Here is a 15229-nt window from a genome sequence, read left to right as displayed (position 1 = left end):
CTACATGTGAAGTAGTGACTTTTCCATCATCTCAAAAGGTTTGCATGGGAATTAAACCTCACTCCAGAGACATCAATTATCTAGTTAAGAATTCTATGCAGTTTTACATATTTATGACAGAGTGTGGGTATCTCACATTTTTCTTATTCAAACAAACAATGACTAACAGTCAGGCTTGATCAAATGCCTTCTGCAGTTTGATGTATTACTTAAGTTGTCTTATTTAAAAGACCTCTTTGCTATTATTATCAATAATAATTATTATTGTTGTTTTTTAGGGGATGCTTTCTTACCTCATCACTGATAGGCACACTTGCGCTAAGCCTTACAATACCTCTGTCCATAATAGCTGACATGTGCATGCAAAAGGTAACGTATTACTAAGTTTTGACTGTCATTAACAGAATTTCTTTGAATTAAATGGCAGTGGTATATTTAACGATATATACAATGAACAGTGTTTTAATTCTGTTGCTTGTTGTTAATGGTTGAACTGTGTTGTAATTAATTGCTATTGACAGTTGTAATTGATATTGACAGTTACAGTAATTTTGTGGATGCAAGCATGCACTTGAACACTTAAATATATTTGATTAAGATGCAGCTTGTATGAAAAGTACCCAAAGTCACCAGCAATGTCTGGCCAAATGCTTTACCTTGAACGGGCACTCTTCAGAATTAAAGAACAACTGCAAATAGAGCACACCTTAAATTAATACCTTTACAATTATAGAATTGTTATAGACTGCCTATCTTGAAAATACTCACTTAGCAAGAAAACCAAAAATCTGCAGTTTTACCACAAAGAAATGTAGCTGTTACAAGGCTTAACTGCATATTATTAGATCCATGTGGATGGTAGGCTTCCATTTAACTGTCCTCCTTTAAGTTAGTCTAGTTTCACTGGTACTGAGGTAATAGCTGTGGAAAAGTCCTGTATGTAAAGAAAGAAAAGAATCTGATGAGTTTAGAATAGAAACTATATGAAGCTAGTTTATATTATTCTTCAAGCTGAATAGATACTTCTCATGCTGGTGGGGTAGAATTCTCAGTTTTAAATGGAATGTTAGAATATCATATTTAATCAGTGGCAAGGAATATAAAATTCTTAATTTCATGTCAATAGTTATTATTTAGCACATACTGCAAGCATGCAGTTGTGGTTTTTCTGTGTTTTTTTTTTTTTTTTTTTTTCTTTAAATCGAGGTCACATAACTCTTTCTGTTTCCTGAAGGCAGGATCACTTGTTTCTGCTCTTCATTTTGGATTTAAATAATCCCTATTGCGAAAATTTTAAGTTGAAAGTTAAACCACCTGTTAAACTCTTTGAAATAGCTTAACTTTTCTTACAGTGATAATGCCCTTCTATTTTTTCAGGGCATTCTTACTTACTCCATTATGGCTATGCCTTCTGACACCTCCCAGTGTAGACACAGGTGTATTTGTCACTTTGCTAAAGTGTGAGCATTTCTTGTCGCACACTTGTGTGCATTTTGACAGTTGGTGACATCTGTATTTCACTTATGTTAAATGCATGTATAGGCATGTGGTATGGAGAGGCTGCGGGAGCTTTTTAGAAAGCAGGGAGTAAAATTATGAGCCAGGTAATGTGTTTTCTGGGCTGAAAACAGTGAATTAGTCAGTATTTGAGCCCCTTGGCCTAAATACAGTTTGTTACTGAAATACAAGAAGTTTTTTATTGAGACGATGTGAATTAGGAAGCAGTTTAGTCATGTAATAGTTCAGCTGAAAATTCTATCAATAAAACTGAGCAAAACCGACCAAACTTAGAACTAACTATACAGTAGTAGTTCTGATATTTTGAATAGACTGGTGGTCTTGCTTTGCGAGCTGGTGCTTGCTTATACTGCTTTGATGTTCTTCTGAGTCTTGTAGCAAACACAGTTATGCTTAGTTTGTAAGCTCTGTGCAAACAGAAATGTAGAAGTATGAGAAGAGAAAAATTCTGACTATGCTCAATTTAAGCTATGTTCCAGGCATTCTCCGACTAGTGGTTCCCCTGAAGCAAGTGGGGTTCATCCATTATCTGTGGTCATTCAGTTTATGACTTGTTTTCCATCACAACGTTTGAATTTTTTTCTTTTGAGGCTTGCACTTCTTTTGTACAAGACTGACCAATGTGCAAGAAATGATTCAAGTCTTGCACTTGGAATGTTTCCTGCCAAAAAGAAACTTTACTGCTTGATGTTTTCACAAGCAAAGTGTAAAGTCCTAATGAGAACCTTTTGACTACTGAAATTTTCTGGCAGGTGTGTAAAGATGGGGGGAAAAGGCCACACAACTTGTATTTCACTTAAAGTCAGTGTGGATTTTTGAAAATAAAGCTGAAAAATAAAAGGATAAAAATAAAAAACGGAAAGTTAAATTGGAAAATAAAAGGAGAATCAGACCCTGAATGAATACTTGCGTAACAAACATGAGATACAGTTTGTTTCATATTAGTATTAGCTGAATATTCCATCATGGAAATACTGCAAGGTTTTGCTGTGACTCCAACAATAATAAAGCATTTGTTGGGAAGATAACTGTATTTGTGTTGTTGTTTATATATCTGAAATATACACTTGGGATATAAATTGTAACGGGAAGGTAAATAACTAATGATGGCTATTAAGGAAACAAGGGGTAGAAAAAAATCTGTAGACTTTTCCCCTAGAAATTCACTTTAGTCAAGTGGAGTTAGGTTGATATGTGAGCTAATGCTGGTAGCAAAAAATAACAATTCTGTATGTATATGTGTGCATCTATAAATATTTTATATATATAAATGTGTGTGCAAATACATTTTTAGAGGGGGGTGTGTCTAGTTACATGTTATGAATATATGAAAAGCTTATGTGTCTTCTGAGGCAATTCATCTAAACTTTCTTCTGGAATGCATTGAAAAATGGAATATGCTTTTCTAATTTTCAGTAAACAATCTCTAGGCTATTTAATCTGAGTGAACACAGAGTCCAGATGTTTTAAAATTAATTTATTCTTCATGTACTCATGCAATATCAAGGCATTTGAAATAGCCAAAACATCTTTAAGTCTCTGTTGGATGTCTTTCAGATGATGTCGGCAATACAAGGGCAAGTTATATTTTTAAATTCATTTTTGTAATTTATCACTGTTAGTTGCTCCAATTTTAATGTACTTGGTATTTATAAACAAACAAAAAGTCCCCACAGATGTAGCTAACTATCTGACTTCCTGTACACCTTGTATTTGTTCTTTTCCTATTTCTTGTCTTAAATCTTCCTCTTTCTGTGTTGTCTCAGTTCGCGGTGGCAGTGTTTGTCATGATCTGAGTCTTCATGCCTCTTCCATTTCATCTGCCATTCTTTTCACTTGCCACCCCTTGGCTCCCTCTGGAGTTTGTGGTCCATATACTTGCTGCCTTCTGATCCTTTCAATTTTTCTTTCTCTGAAAAGGCGGCTTTGTCTTCCTCTGGGCAAATACAGAGCAGCTGACCATCGGGTGACGCGGGAGAGTAATCAGGGAGGGGTCGGGGGTTCGTTCTTTGTTTTGTTTTTTTTTTTCAGATTCATCTATACAACCCACATTACTGTTCTTTCTTCTCACACTGGCTGTTACGTACTTTCTGTCCAAGTTTCTACTTCTTTATCTGTTTGGTGCTTTTTGCTTGTGGCTGCTTCTTGTATATTAGAGAGTAGGTAAACTCTTACACCTTCTGGTACCGGACTGTGTCAGCAGGAGGTCATTGGTGGGATGTTAAAGCTTGTCTTTGACAACAAAGTAAATTTCCTACTGTATCTTCTCTTGCTGTTGGACATAAATCCTTTGTCTCTTCCTTTTTTTTACAAAAGAAGTTGCTAGTATTAGAAGCACAAATGAGTGACCCTAATTAAAGGCAAACTCCTGGAGATTTTGAGGTTGTTTGTACAAGTGTATTTGTGCAAGTATGTGCATACAAACATCAAAATATCCTAAGCCAAGGCTTATGCTCACTGAGGTCTCATAAGCTAATAGAAATTTAAGCTTCCAACTTCAAGCTTTCCAGTTAGAGTTTCTGGCCAGCCTTGCCTTTACACCTCATTTCGGTTTTCTTAAAAGGAACCTATGTAAGAATGCTGCTGGCACGGCTAATAAGGTAAAGATTAAACTATTAATATATGCAGTTTTCATATGACTGTCAGATGGTATGGTAACTATACAATATGTGTAATTACTAACTTTCTGGGTCTTTATTGTTCTGTAATAATCTGACATAAATCGGAATCTTAAGAAATTACAACTAAATTTTTAACAACTATTCAATTTTTCCTGTTGGGAGCTTATGTGTTTATGGATTTCTGTTAGAAAGCAGTAAGGATAAGATAAGGCTCTAACAATTGCAGTTTATTAGATATTTGAGAGTGAACATCGGTGCTAGGTATCAAAATTACGTTTTTCCTCAAAGTCTTCAACTTTGGAAACTTTCTCCACAAGGGGGTGCCGTGCCCATGGGTCATTGCTCTGTTAGCCTTAAAGGCGTTTCAGAAACTAGTTCTTGTTCTTGCACCCTTCATTTCTCTAACTTCTAGATTTTGAGCTTTAAACAATCTCAGGTGATCACTTCTGAATGTAGTGGTAGATAGATACAAGGAGTATTATAGATACAAGTAGAATTTAGTTTAAATTGGGCAAATAACGTGCCCTGCCTTTTTTTTAAAAAGAAAAGAGAATTATTGTACATATCCAGTAGTATAGTCTTTCTCTGTGCATTGATTTCAGCAGTTACCATTCAGTGGCAGTATATTTATACTGAATAAACAGGTGCACAAATCTTTCAGGTGAGATCTCGTATTCAGAATTTTTGCAGTGTCTAGGGGACTTTCTCATCGGTACCAGTCAGACAGCTAAAACCTAAAAATGAGTCTGTTTGGAAAGAGCAGTCTTCATCCACAGCACAAACAGTATGTTACATTTATAAGAATAGATCAATGAAGAAGGTTATTCATTTATTAGAAGCTGCAGTGGCTATAGAAATTGTGCCAAATAACTTACAAAAATATTTGTAATATTCCACCCAATTTAAAAGAACTGAAACTTTATCTCAAACTTACAATAATAATTATTTCAAATACACAGTATGCCGATATCTTTTTCTTTTTACTCTTGAGTGAATGATGTTTGTGTTTTAATTCCAGGTGCAGTTTTCCTGGTTATTTTTTGCGGGGGCGATCCCTGTATTTTTTTCTTTTTTCATTGCAACTCTCTTATGTCACTATAACAACTGGGATCCAGTGATGGTGGGAATCAGAAGAATTTTTGCCTTTATTTGTAGAAAACATCGAATTCAGAGGTAGGGCAGTCACAAAGTATAATCCTATCTCTTCTTCAGCCTTTCCAATATCCTATACTCTTTCATAAGCCACAGTACTCATACTGTATTTGTTTTAATCTAATTTTATATTTGGGTGTACTAATTTCTTAGTACTAGTAGCTGCCAATCCATTTATTAATCTATGTAAAGTTCAGAAAATGGGAAGACGTGAAGACTGTTTACCTGTTAAAAGGATTTTCCTAGTGGCTGTCACAGCTTTTCTTTTTTCCTTCTCTCTCCCCCCCCCCCCCCCCCCCCCCCCCCCGTCTCTATGATAGTTGCTATGAAAATTGTGCAAATGTGAGTATACTTTATGAAGTTAAGGGGTCTTTGTATGTTTTTAATGGCTGCAGTTCAAACCACTAGCATACTTAGTCCTTCTGTTTTCTTCATAACAACCAATTTAATATTAGTGTATAACTTTAAACAAATAAATTTGTTTCTTTTAAGAATGCCGGAAGAAAGTGAGCAGTGTGAAAGTCTCATTCCTATGCATAGTGTTTCACAAGATGGAGACAGTTGCTGTTCGTAGACAAAAGGTATGTTTAATAAACTTCAAACAATACAGAGAAAGGTGAGGATTGGTTTTCATGATGGCATTTGTGCTATATAAGTACACATTTTTATGGAGCATACCGTTAATCTTGTTCTGTATTGATGGATAGAGTTTTGAAGGGTATCTTCAGAATGATTATTATTCGTTACCAAGCACTATTCTCACCTTGGCACGGTTCTTGGTCAATGGTTTTGAAATGTAAAGTAGTGGGTTTTTTACTTAAGAGTATTATAACATTCATCAAAACTTGGACATGAGTCAATAAACCAGAAGAGGCATACAACTCGTTGGTATGGATGATGTGTGTGGAAGAGATCTGAAGTAATTATTTCACTCTTATTAATGCTGTTGAGGTCTCAGTTTGGGCTGCTGCAGTTCATGAAAAACATTGACCGTTTATGGAAGTTTAGAGGACATGACCAGACTTTATCATAAAGGATCTAGAAAATGGGAAGGAGTCCTTGTGTTTGTGGTTGACAAGAATCAATTTGTTAAATTACATTAAATATTAGGGAAAATATTTCTCATGGTAAGGGCAGGGAAACAAGAGCAGAATAGCTAGGGAGTTTGCAAAATATCCTTCCCTAAGAGGAGGTTATGCAGACCTCTAACAGAAACATTACATGGTTTGTTGATACTATCTTGGAGCATAAAGGTAGACATAGTTTAGGACGCTCTTAGCCCTGTGCTTCAGGGCTTTAGTTTTCAAATAACGCATGCAGATTTACATAATGAGAAGTATATTTTTCTTTTCCAATGCTGCTTAAATCTAATAATGAAATTAAAAATATTTTAACCAAACCAGTAAATGTGGTGTCTTAAGCTTAAAACACACAAGTTATTTCCTTTATTAATAAAATGGAAACAAATAAGCACAGTGATTCCTGTTTTGTAATCTTTAATCACGTAGTGCTGATATCTTTCTTTTTTTCTCCTCTCTTCCTAGTTTAAAAATGGAACGATGCCCAGCGAAGAGACAATCTTCTGGAAAAGTCCCTAAGAAATCATGTTTCAGTGCCTATTATGAATTTGTAGTGAAAATTAAGAAGTTTCAGTTCTTTTGAAACTCTAAACTTTTCCTCTTTCTTGCTTTCATCTGGTTTTATAATGAACAAATTTACTACATGCCTATCACCATAGGGAGTCTTAGTCCATCTGAGCAACCAACCTGCCTTATGACACTGAGCTGGTGAAGTTACTTGACAAAATCAAGAAAACAAACGCTGTTAAGTGATTTCTTTCTTCTTTTAACTCACAATTTTGTTAAATGCTGGACAATATTATTTTTAAAAAATACTTTCAAATGAGTTATGTAAATAAGTTTGCAGGTCATCAAGTCTTACAGGCTTTCGGATGAAAAGCTAAATAGATATGTTACCTGTAGTAGGTACAAATTAACTTTTTTATGTTGTATAAACTATTTGCATATTAATAGAAGAAAATAGAAAAATAATTTATTAAGTGCATTCTTGTAATTCTTGAGGCAGGATCTTTGTACGGTCCTGAAACACTACATATATACTGTCTTTTGCCATTTTGAGAAGCCTTGTAATGGCAATGGGTGCCAATGTTTAAAAATCTTTTGTTACCTAACAATCTGGAATGTTTAAAATTTTGATGAATGGTAAAATATTTGTAATTACAGTACATTTGGGTGTACATTCTCAAAATCAACATTTGTTTTGAACAGACTGATCTGTAACCCATTCATATTCCCAGTTATCTCACATGGAAAAACTAAATTTGAAGGTTTTCAGATGTATAGCTGCCAACTTCAAAAAAAATCAGATTAACTGTGAAAGTGTTCAGTCTGTGGGTTGGCACTACAGTAATGTGCTAAACAATCTGCAAGATAAAGGTGTTTACAGTGATTTATTTTTTCCAGTTGCATTAATAAATTTATTCTAAAATTGATAATTTTCCTTTTAACCTGTATCTTCCTTCCACTGCAGTGCTTCTGTCCTATTTGATTCTGAAAAATTATGAATAATTATATTCAGGAATATCTGAAATTATTCAGGCCATTTTCCAACTTCTGGCCTATAAGACACTTATATTAAAGTTAATTTTGGCTTTTGATGGATTTTATTTTTTTAATAATGAATTTAGGATGGATTTTCAGCTAACAGTATTCTCTTCCACATAACAAGTGTAGGGTACTTCTACTATCCTTCCCCACAAATGTAGAAGGATGACGGAACACAAAGCTTTTTCATGTTTTGACACTCAGTAATGATCCTTCCAAAAGAAATGTTGGTGGTTTGGTGATACAGCTACTAGACAAGAGGGAATGCAGGAAAGCAAGACACTTAGCTATACATTTAGAAGAATTGACTAGCCAGCAGCTAGAATTTAATGTAAAAATCTGTAACTATTGAAGGGAGAAAAATAATGTGGGGGTTATTCTGGTCAAGTATTACACCTTTATCAAATTCTTCCTTCCAGTTTTTAACAATGGATTACACTGCAAGTTTCAGTGATCTGAGGCATCTCTTTAATATGAGATAGGAAGTTCTTCTTTGGATGTCTGCAGTAGGAATTGAAAAAACCAACCAACCAACCAAAAAAAAACTATCAAAACCACAAACCAAAAACAAACAGAAAAGTTTGCTAAATTTATGTAGGCATTTTGAGAAACTTCACGTTTCAGTTCCCAAACCCCACTAGTAGAGCAGTTCAAAATGCAGTATGTAGAACTAATTTTACATTTGACTTTGGTAGAATTTTCAGGGATTTTTTCGTAAGTGGATTTTTCTTAGGTGTTTGGGGTTTTTTAAGGAGATTTTTTTTCTAAATTATAACAAATTAGAGGATGTTAGCTGCAGCATTTTTCCAAGAAGTAATGTTAAGGCCTACCGGCAATAAAAAGCTGATATCTGTTTTCAATTAATGACATGTTTCAATGAGGTCATACCGAATATATAATGCCAGGCATTAATTACAAATTTGAGTCAGTTGGGCATTGCAGCATCAGTAACTAAGCCTGGGAAAACTGAGTTTGCTTTCAGATGGGCAATTACAGTATTTTTAGCAAAATATTCTAATACTGTTGTTTGCAATTGGTCATACTGATAGAATTGGAGCTGTTATGTATAATGGGCAATTACTATTCGTATTTGTCCTTATGTTCATGATCCTGATAGTCTCCCATGTATGACTTTTCTTAACTTGCATTATTCATTGTTTGAGAGGTTAAGAAAATAAATACTAGGAGAATATTCTGACCCCGGGAACGCTCAAGGATGTTTTTGTTCAGTGAACTCAGTTAGGGCCATCCCACTGTTTTTAACAAAAATGTGTTAATTTTTTTAAAATATTAAATATTTTAATCTCATGGCACTGGGTAGCTTGAGCAGTATTTTTGCATTAAATTACAGTTCTTTAAAGAATAAGAAACAAAGCAAACTGTCCTTCCTGAAAGGATTTTTAAACAGTGGTGCCCCTGTAGTTACAAGAAATGTGTTACAGTTTTAATTACGGAATCTATATGTAACATTGTTCCTGCATTTAATAGAATGTGATGAGGTTTTTTCTATAAAATCTTGTGATTTTTAGTACAATAATATTTTATAAATATAATGTCTAATTTGAAATGTAAATTGCATAGCTCTCTAATGGGTGCTTGGTAAATGCACAAGAGATTTAGCTTTGATTCTCAGGTACCTCTGACGTAATGGAGACATGCTGGGTTTTCCTTCCTCGTGACACAACTGGAATGTGAAGGACCTCTCTCGTAAATGCTTTGCCCTCTGTGTGCTAGCATAAATTGTCATTGCTCTTACTGTTTCAATTTGGGGATGTCTTTTTTTCTGACTTATTTCTTGTAGGAAGCACATACACTTTAAAAAACTGATGAATTTTTATCTCAAGCGTTTCTTTGAATGTCAGATGCTTAAGGAACAGTGATTTCCCATGCCTAAACATGGAAAATGAATACTACATGTGTTGTTCTGTCAAACAGTTGAAGTAATTCCTGTAATTCTGTGAGACAACCAACAATTTCTTCTGTCTGTGATTGAGGTTTTATATATGGAGGATTCAATGATGATAACTTACCAAACACTATGTAGCATGCCTTTGCTTTTAGGGTTTTGGCGAGTCTTGCATAGTTTGATATACTGTGTACTGCACTCCAGAACAAAGGGAAAAAAAGAATTTCAATTTTTCTGGCTACTTTCTGTTAGGTTTCAGTCATGCCAAAAACGTGCTCACTACGAGGGGCTGCTGTAGATGCAATACTTATTCAGCAAAGGACTGAAATACCTGCCACATCAGTACTCAACAATTACTTAGAAAGGATGGGGCACGTGAATGCCACTGAAGATGCTCCTGTTGCCCACTGTGCGCTGCATCTCGCTCGTTGCCTTTTTGCCTGTGGAAATCCATGCAGGGGCATGAGGACTGTCATACATGACTGATTTGGCTTGTCATGGAGTTGGGCTAGCGTGGACTGCGCACTGAAACTCAGAAGCAGGGAGGCTAAGGCGCTGCCTGGTTGTCTCACTGTGGTCTTGCAAATGCTAAAGTATTTTGCAGAAATAGTGTTAAGCAGTGGTGTTCTTTGACAAACCATGGTGCTGCATGCGATACTTGAGCCGGTGCGCTGGTATAGGCATTGCATACCTCCTGGTAACGTACTAGCAAAACTAGGAAAGCCTGCAAATTACTTCGCTTGGTGTGTTCTGTTTAGTTGTCATTCTCTTTCACAGTCCCCATTGTGCCAGGTACTGCTATTCACAGCTATGATTGCTTTAAATAAGGTGGCAAAATGATTTCTTTGTAAGTCTTGGTTCTGTCTCTTTTTGTGTTGAACGTTATCATTCCTACCCTCTACTAAAAGAACCTCCTATCTTAGGGAAATAAAGTTACTGAGCTATACTGAGGTATCAGAGGATGGGGAAGAACAGTTAAATTTCAGGCATAGGGTGAGTTTATAGACACACTTTAAAATTTCATATGAAAATAGGCCTTGGTAAGGCAGAGTATTTTGTACGTTTGTAAATGAAGCTAAGAAGTGTCATTCTCAAAAATCAAGGAACAGAAACTAATGTTAATATCTCAATGTTGAGCTACATGGCTAACTATAGAATGGTACTTTTAATGAGTTTTCTTTATTTGGGATAAGTTTTGAGTTAGTTACCATTTCTGTTATGATTGTCATACATAGTGTCTGCAATTTAATAGTTATAACTGCAGTAGCATTTAAGTCTTTGTTCATAAACAGTTGTTATGCATGTTTGTTGTTTGTTTTTGTTTTTTTTTTTAATCTAATCCAGGATTGCATTAATGCTGTATCGTGTTTTACATGGTTATTATTGCATGGCATGATTTCTCAGGGAAATACAGATGATACCATGCGTTGTGAGAGCTGATAACTAATTCTTGCTTTTAAAATTGTTACAAACATTGTCAGGTTTCACTCAAACATTTCACATCACATAACTTTTCGTGTTGAACTTCCTTAGGCTTATCAGGTAAATCACGAAGGGGATGTTAACAGCGTTTAAAGGTGTCAGTAAAATAGACTCTGCCCAACAGTGTTACTTTTTGGTCAAACATCCATTCTAAACTGATATTGCAATTTGTGTGTGGTTTTTTTACTTTATTGTACTATGCACCACATAAATTAACAGTTACACTGCTGATTTGGAAGCTGACCTGTGGCATGACAGTGACATTAACTGTCAGGGTTAGGCAATGCTATAGTAGTACATAACCTGATTCTGGGGTAGAGTACCAGTATCTTCAAACATATATTCACTTATATCATTAGATTTTTGCAAAGTGAGTTCACTGTGGGGATTTTTGTTTGTTTTTCTAGTAAAGTTACTTTGGCTAGACTGGGATTTGATCCAGAGGCCACCAGAGTCATAGCATGAATAAGGTAACACTTTATTGAAAAGAAACTCTGTAGTCAGGTTGACCTTTATGCCTTTGCAGTATTTGTCTGCAGCTCTAGTTGGAGCAGTTTGGTTTAAGGCTTCAGTAATGTAAATTTGAGGGATTTTAGTGCTGGTAAAAATGGTAAACATACTACTGTAACTGGTCACAAAAATATTGCCCTATAGCCAGCATGCAGCTTAATTACTTAGAAGGCAAATTTGTCTTGCTACATGACTTTTTAAAATCAGCAGTATAAGAAATGTTAACCACTTTGCTTAGTTGTGTACTTCTAGGAGAATTTTTTGTCCAAAGTGAGAATATGTAATCCTAGTCGCCATAGAAAGCAGCTGTTTAGTTCTACAAGTGCCGAGTTCTTCAACTGCATCTCAGTTTATGAAGTTGTATCCAGTGTTGTTTTTTAATGAACTTTTGGGGGTTTTTTTGGTTGGTGTTTGTTTGTTTGTTTTTTGTCAGGGAAGGTGCACAGGTTTTTGTATATGTTCCACAGAAGAAATAGGACTGGATACTGGAATGGCCTCAGAAATAATATTTCAGGGATGTTTCTGTAGTTCTTCATGTATGGTCCTGAAGTTTTTACACAGGTTGTTTTTTGGGGTGTTTTTAGGGGCTGTGTGTTGGTTTTTGTTTTCCTTTTTGGCTTTGTTTGTTTGTTCTTCTTTTAAAAAAAAAACAGCCAAAAACCCCCATGTTTATCAAGGTGAGGGAAAGTACCCATTTATCATAGAACTAATTTTATAATGTGCAATTTACTGTGTTTTTGTTAGAGAGATCCTTCAGTATGTTACTAATGTTGCCAGCCCACAAGTCTTTTCTTCGTTGTCTGTGTTATCAGGGGTGCTTCACTTCTACCTAAATCTGACCTTTTGCATCCCAATTAAACTAGTTCCTCTACCAGAATCAGTAATTTCTAAAATATTTTTAGAATCTGCTTTTTCCTCTAGCTAGGGGACCAGCAGGGGCTTTCAAGCCAAATAGTATCCCTTTCCTATGGGAGAGGAAAAAAAAACCCAAAACTTTAGAAAAATAAAACCAATAACCTTAATTGAAAATAAAGAATTTTACTCGGTAGCACATGTGATCAGCTGTAAAATCATCAGGGTAATTTCTTACAGCACAACTACATATCAGAAGTGCTTAGCCAGTAGTGTACTGGATTGATCTCTCTGGTTGATCTTGATTTAATAGAGAAAGTAATAATCTCATATTGAAGCTGAATGCTTAAATTAACCCCTGTAATTGTAAAGAAAAAAAAAAGGGGGGAAAATTATAGCTGGAGAGAGGGTGTATGTGCAGAGGAGTTTCTTCTCTGTTTTGGGGGATTTAGGTTTGGGTTGGGTTTTTGTTTTCTTTGTGAAGTGTTAGAAAGTCCCACATACAATCCAGTTACAAACGAGTGCTCTATCAACTGAAAATCGTGAGAGGCTGTTTACAAAAAGCTATACTGAAAGCTTAGCCAGTTGTTCAAGTTGACGTTATCTGATTAGAATTAGAGAAATGTAACGAATAAGCGATACAACTTCAGCTTTGTACAGCTGGGGGGGTCCTTGTCGTGATTTAATAGTTGTGTAAGTTCTCTTTGGAGGGGATATTAGTAAAATTAAATTGTTTATGAAACTTCTTCTTAGTTGTTTATACAGATTGATTTGTGAAAGTTGTAAACCTTTTGTGCATTAAAAGATGCACAAAACCAGTAGCAGTTTTGATGGTCTTTTTGGCATTACGTTTTGTACTAAGTTTCAGTGAATTCTGAATAACACTTTTAAAGCAGAAGCTGCTTTAACTGAAAAACTTTCAACTGAAGAAAACTTTTGTTTGCATGAAGTGTGTATGATTTGCTGATAATTCAGATGTTCCGAGAGCTCAGCTAGTTCCAGGTATATATTCTCTATGAAACATCTTTATGCATAATCTTTTAACCATTTCCCGAAGTGAGACCAGAACCTGAATCGCTGATGCATATTGCATTTGCAGTTAAATACCTGATTCCAGAGTGTGTTAAACCTTGATCTATTTTTGATAAAAAATGAAATGTAGCATTTTTATCTAATTTCCATTTAATGATAAGTATATTCATGCAGAGAAAAACATATAATCATGGCTTGATGCAGTGATTGTAAGCCAAGAAAACAGCAGGATGGCGGTAGTAAATCTGAAATGATGATGCATGTCTCTTCAGAAACTCTGGCTTCTGGTTTCTTCCCTTCCTCTTCTTACCAAATTGGTGTCTCCATTATTCCAGGATTACACAGGTGAAGCAAGGACCAGAACTTTTACCCTTTGTTTTTTAAAAATGAACATTGCTTTTTGCCTGGAGTGTCTTTGCCCTTTCACTTTGGTTTTTTTTTTTTTGTGTCAGTTAAATGAGAAATATAGAGTAAGTATTTTTAATTAAAATCAGATTTAAGCTACTAATTATTTTGAAATTCTCTATATTGAGAGATCTAATGAATGGAAATTAAAGGCCTATATTGCAAATATTGAACAGTGCTTATATATTTTTAACAAAATCGGTGTATATATATGAATATTTGAAACATGAGTAAAGGTGCAAATTGGAAGATTGTTCTTGGCGTTGATAAGTTTATAGATTGAAATTCTTAATATCCAATACCAGAACCCTATAAAAGGGCTAATGAAAAGAAAATGTAATGTATTCTGATGAACAGCCTGTGTAATACAGTCAATGGGTGTGATGTTTTGTTCTGTATTTATTATATGTAAGTAAACAATAAAGATTATAAATCTTATTTTCTTAACAGTAGTTAGTATTTGGTTGGGGTTAATGTGTAAAGTATTTTATACCATCAGTTAAGAGAAAACGAATAGTCACTAAGGGTGGGCTGCCTTGGGAGAACAGTGTAGCGGTGCAAAAGTCTTGAATCAACACACTGAATTCCCCTCTTCCACCCTTAAAAGTGAGTCTCAGGATGTCTCATTTTACCTGAAGTCAGCTAGGATGCTAAAAGGTTTTAATTTGGTCCCAGGTTGGTCTAGTAATTTAAGAAGTAAAATACCAATTTTTAATCCATTTTCATGGCAGCAGGTAGCTTTTATTTGCGAATACATGAACTATAGAAGATAGGAGATGCTTTCATCAGCAGGGGGAGCTACTGTCGTATCCAGCCATCTATTGCATTCCTGAACTCCAGTGTAAGAAATCATATAAGTGGTAAAACGACAATCAGCTTGCCTGTTTATCATCCTTGATCCTTGGAGTTAACCAGGACTAGATATTGACCTTCCTTTGTGTGGCTGAACTTTGTGTCTTGAATAATCAAAAATCTCTTGGGGATGATAGGCATTTACCTAAATACTTAATAGAAAAATTAGAAAAAGTATTTTCCTACTATAGGCTTTTCTGAGTTCTCTGGATTACCTACAGCTGAATTCTGTGTACTGATATAACCAATGCCACTGCACAGCTGTAGCAAGAAGC

At 35.2% G+C, this 15229-nt stretch overlaps 1 protein-coding gene across 5 annotated transcripts in view; it reads left to right on the top strand.

Annotated features, from left to right (window-relative positions):
• SLC35F5 (solute carrier family 35 member F5) overlaps positions 1-14540 on the top strand; it is a 38175-nt gene extending 23635 nt beyond the window's left edge. For all 5 annotated transcript variants that reach the window (XM_064451100.1, XM_064451105.1, XM_064451103.1 and 2 more), the window contains 4 exons: positions 279-369; positions 5158-5312; positions 5784-5872; positions 6836-14540. In XM_064451100.1, the coding sequence (XP_064307170.1) occupies positions 279-369; positions 5158-5312; positions 5784-5865 (328 nt within the window). In that variant the 3' untranslated portion in view covers positions 5866-5872; positions 6836-14540. The remainder of the gene's footprint in view (positions 1-278; positions 370-5157; positions 5313-5783; positions 5873-6835) is intronic.
• The last annotated feature ends 689 nt before the right edge of the window (positions 14541-15229 follow it).

The sequence above is a fragment of the Phalacrocorax carbo genome, chromosome 5 (genome assembly GCF_963921805.1).
Source record: "Phalacrocorax carbo chromosome 5, bPhaCar2.1, whole genome shotgun sequence".
NCBI lineage: Eukaryota > Metazoa > Chordata > Aves > Suliformes > Phalacrocoracidae > Phalacrocorax > Phalacrocorax carbo.
The sequence above is the reverse complement of the archived record's forward strand: the minus strand, read 5'-3'. Positions and strand labels throughout refer to the sequence as shown.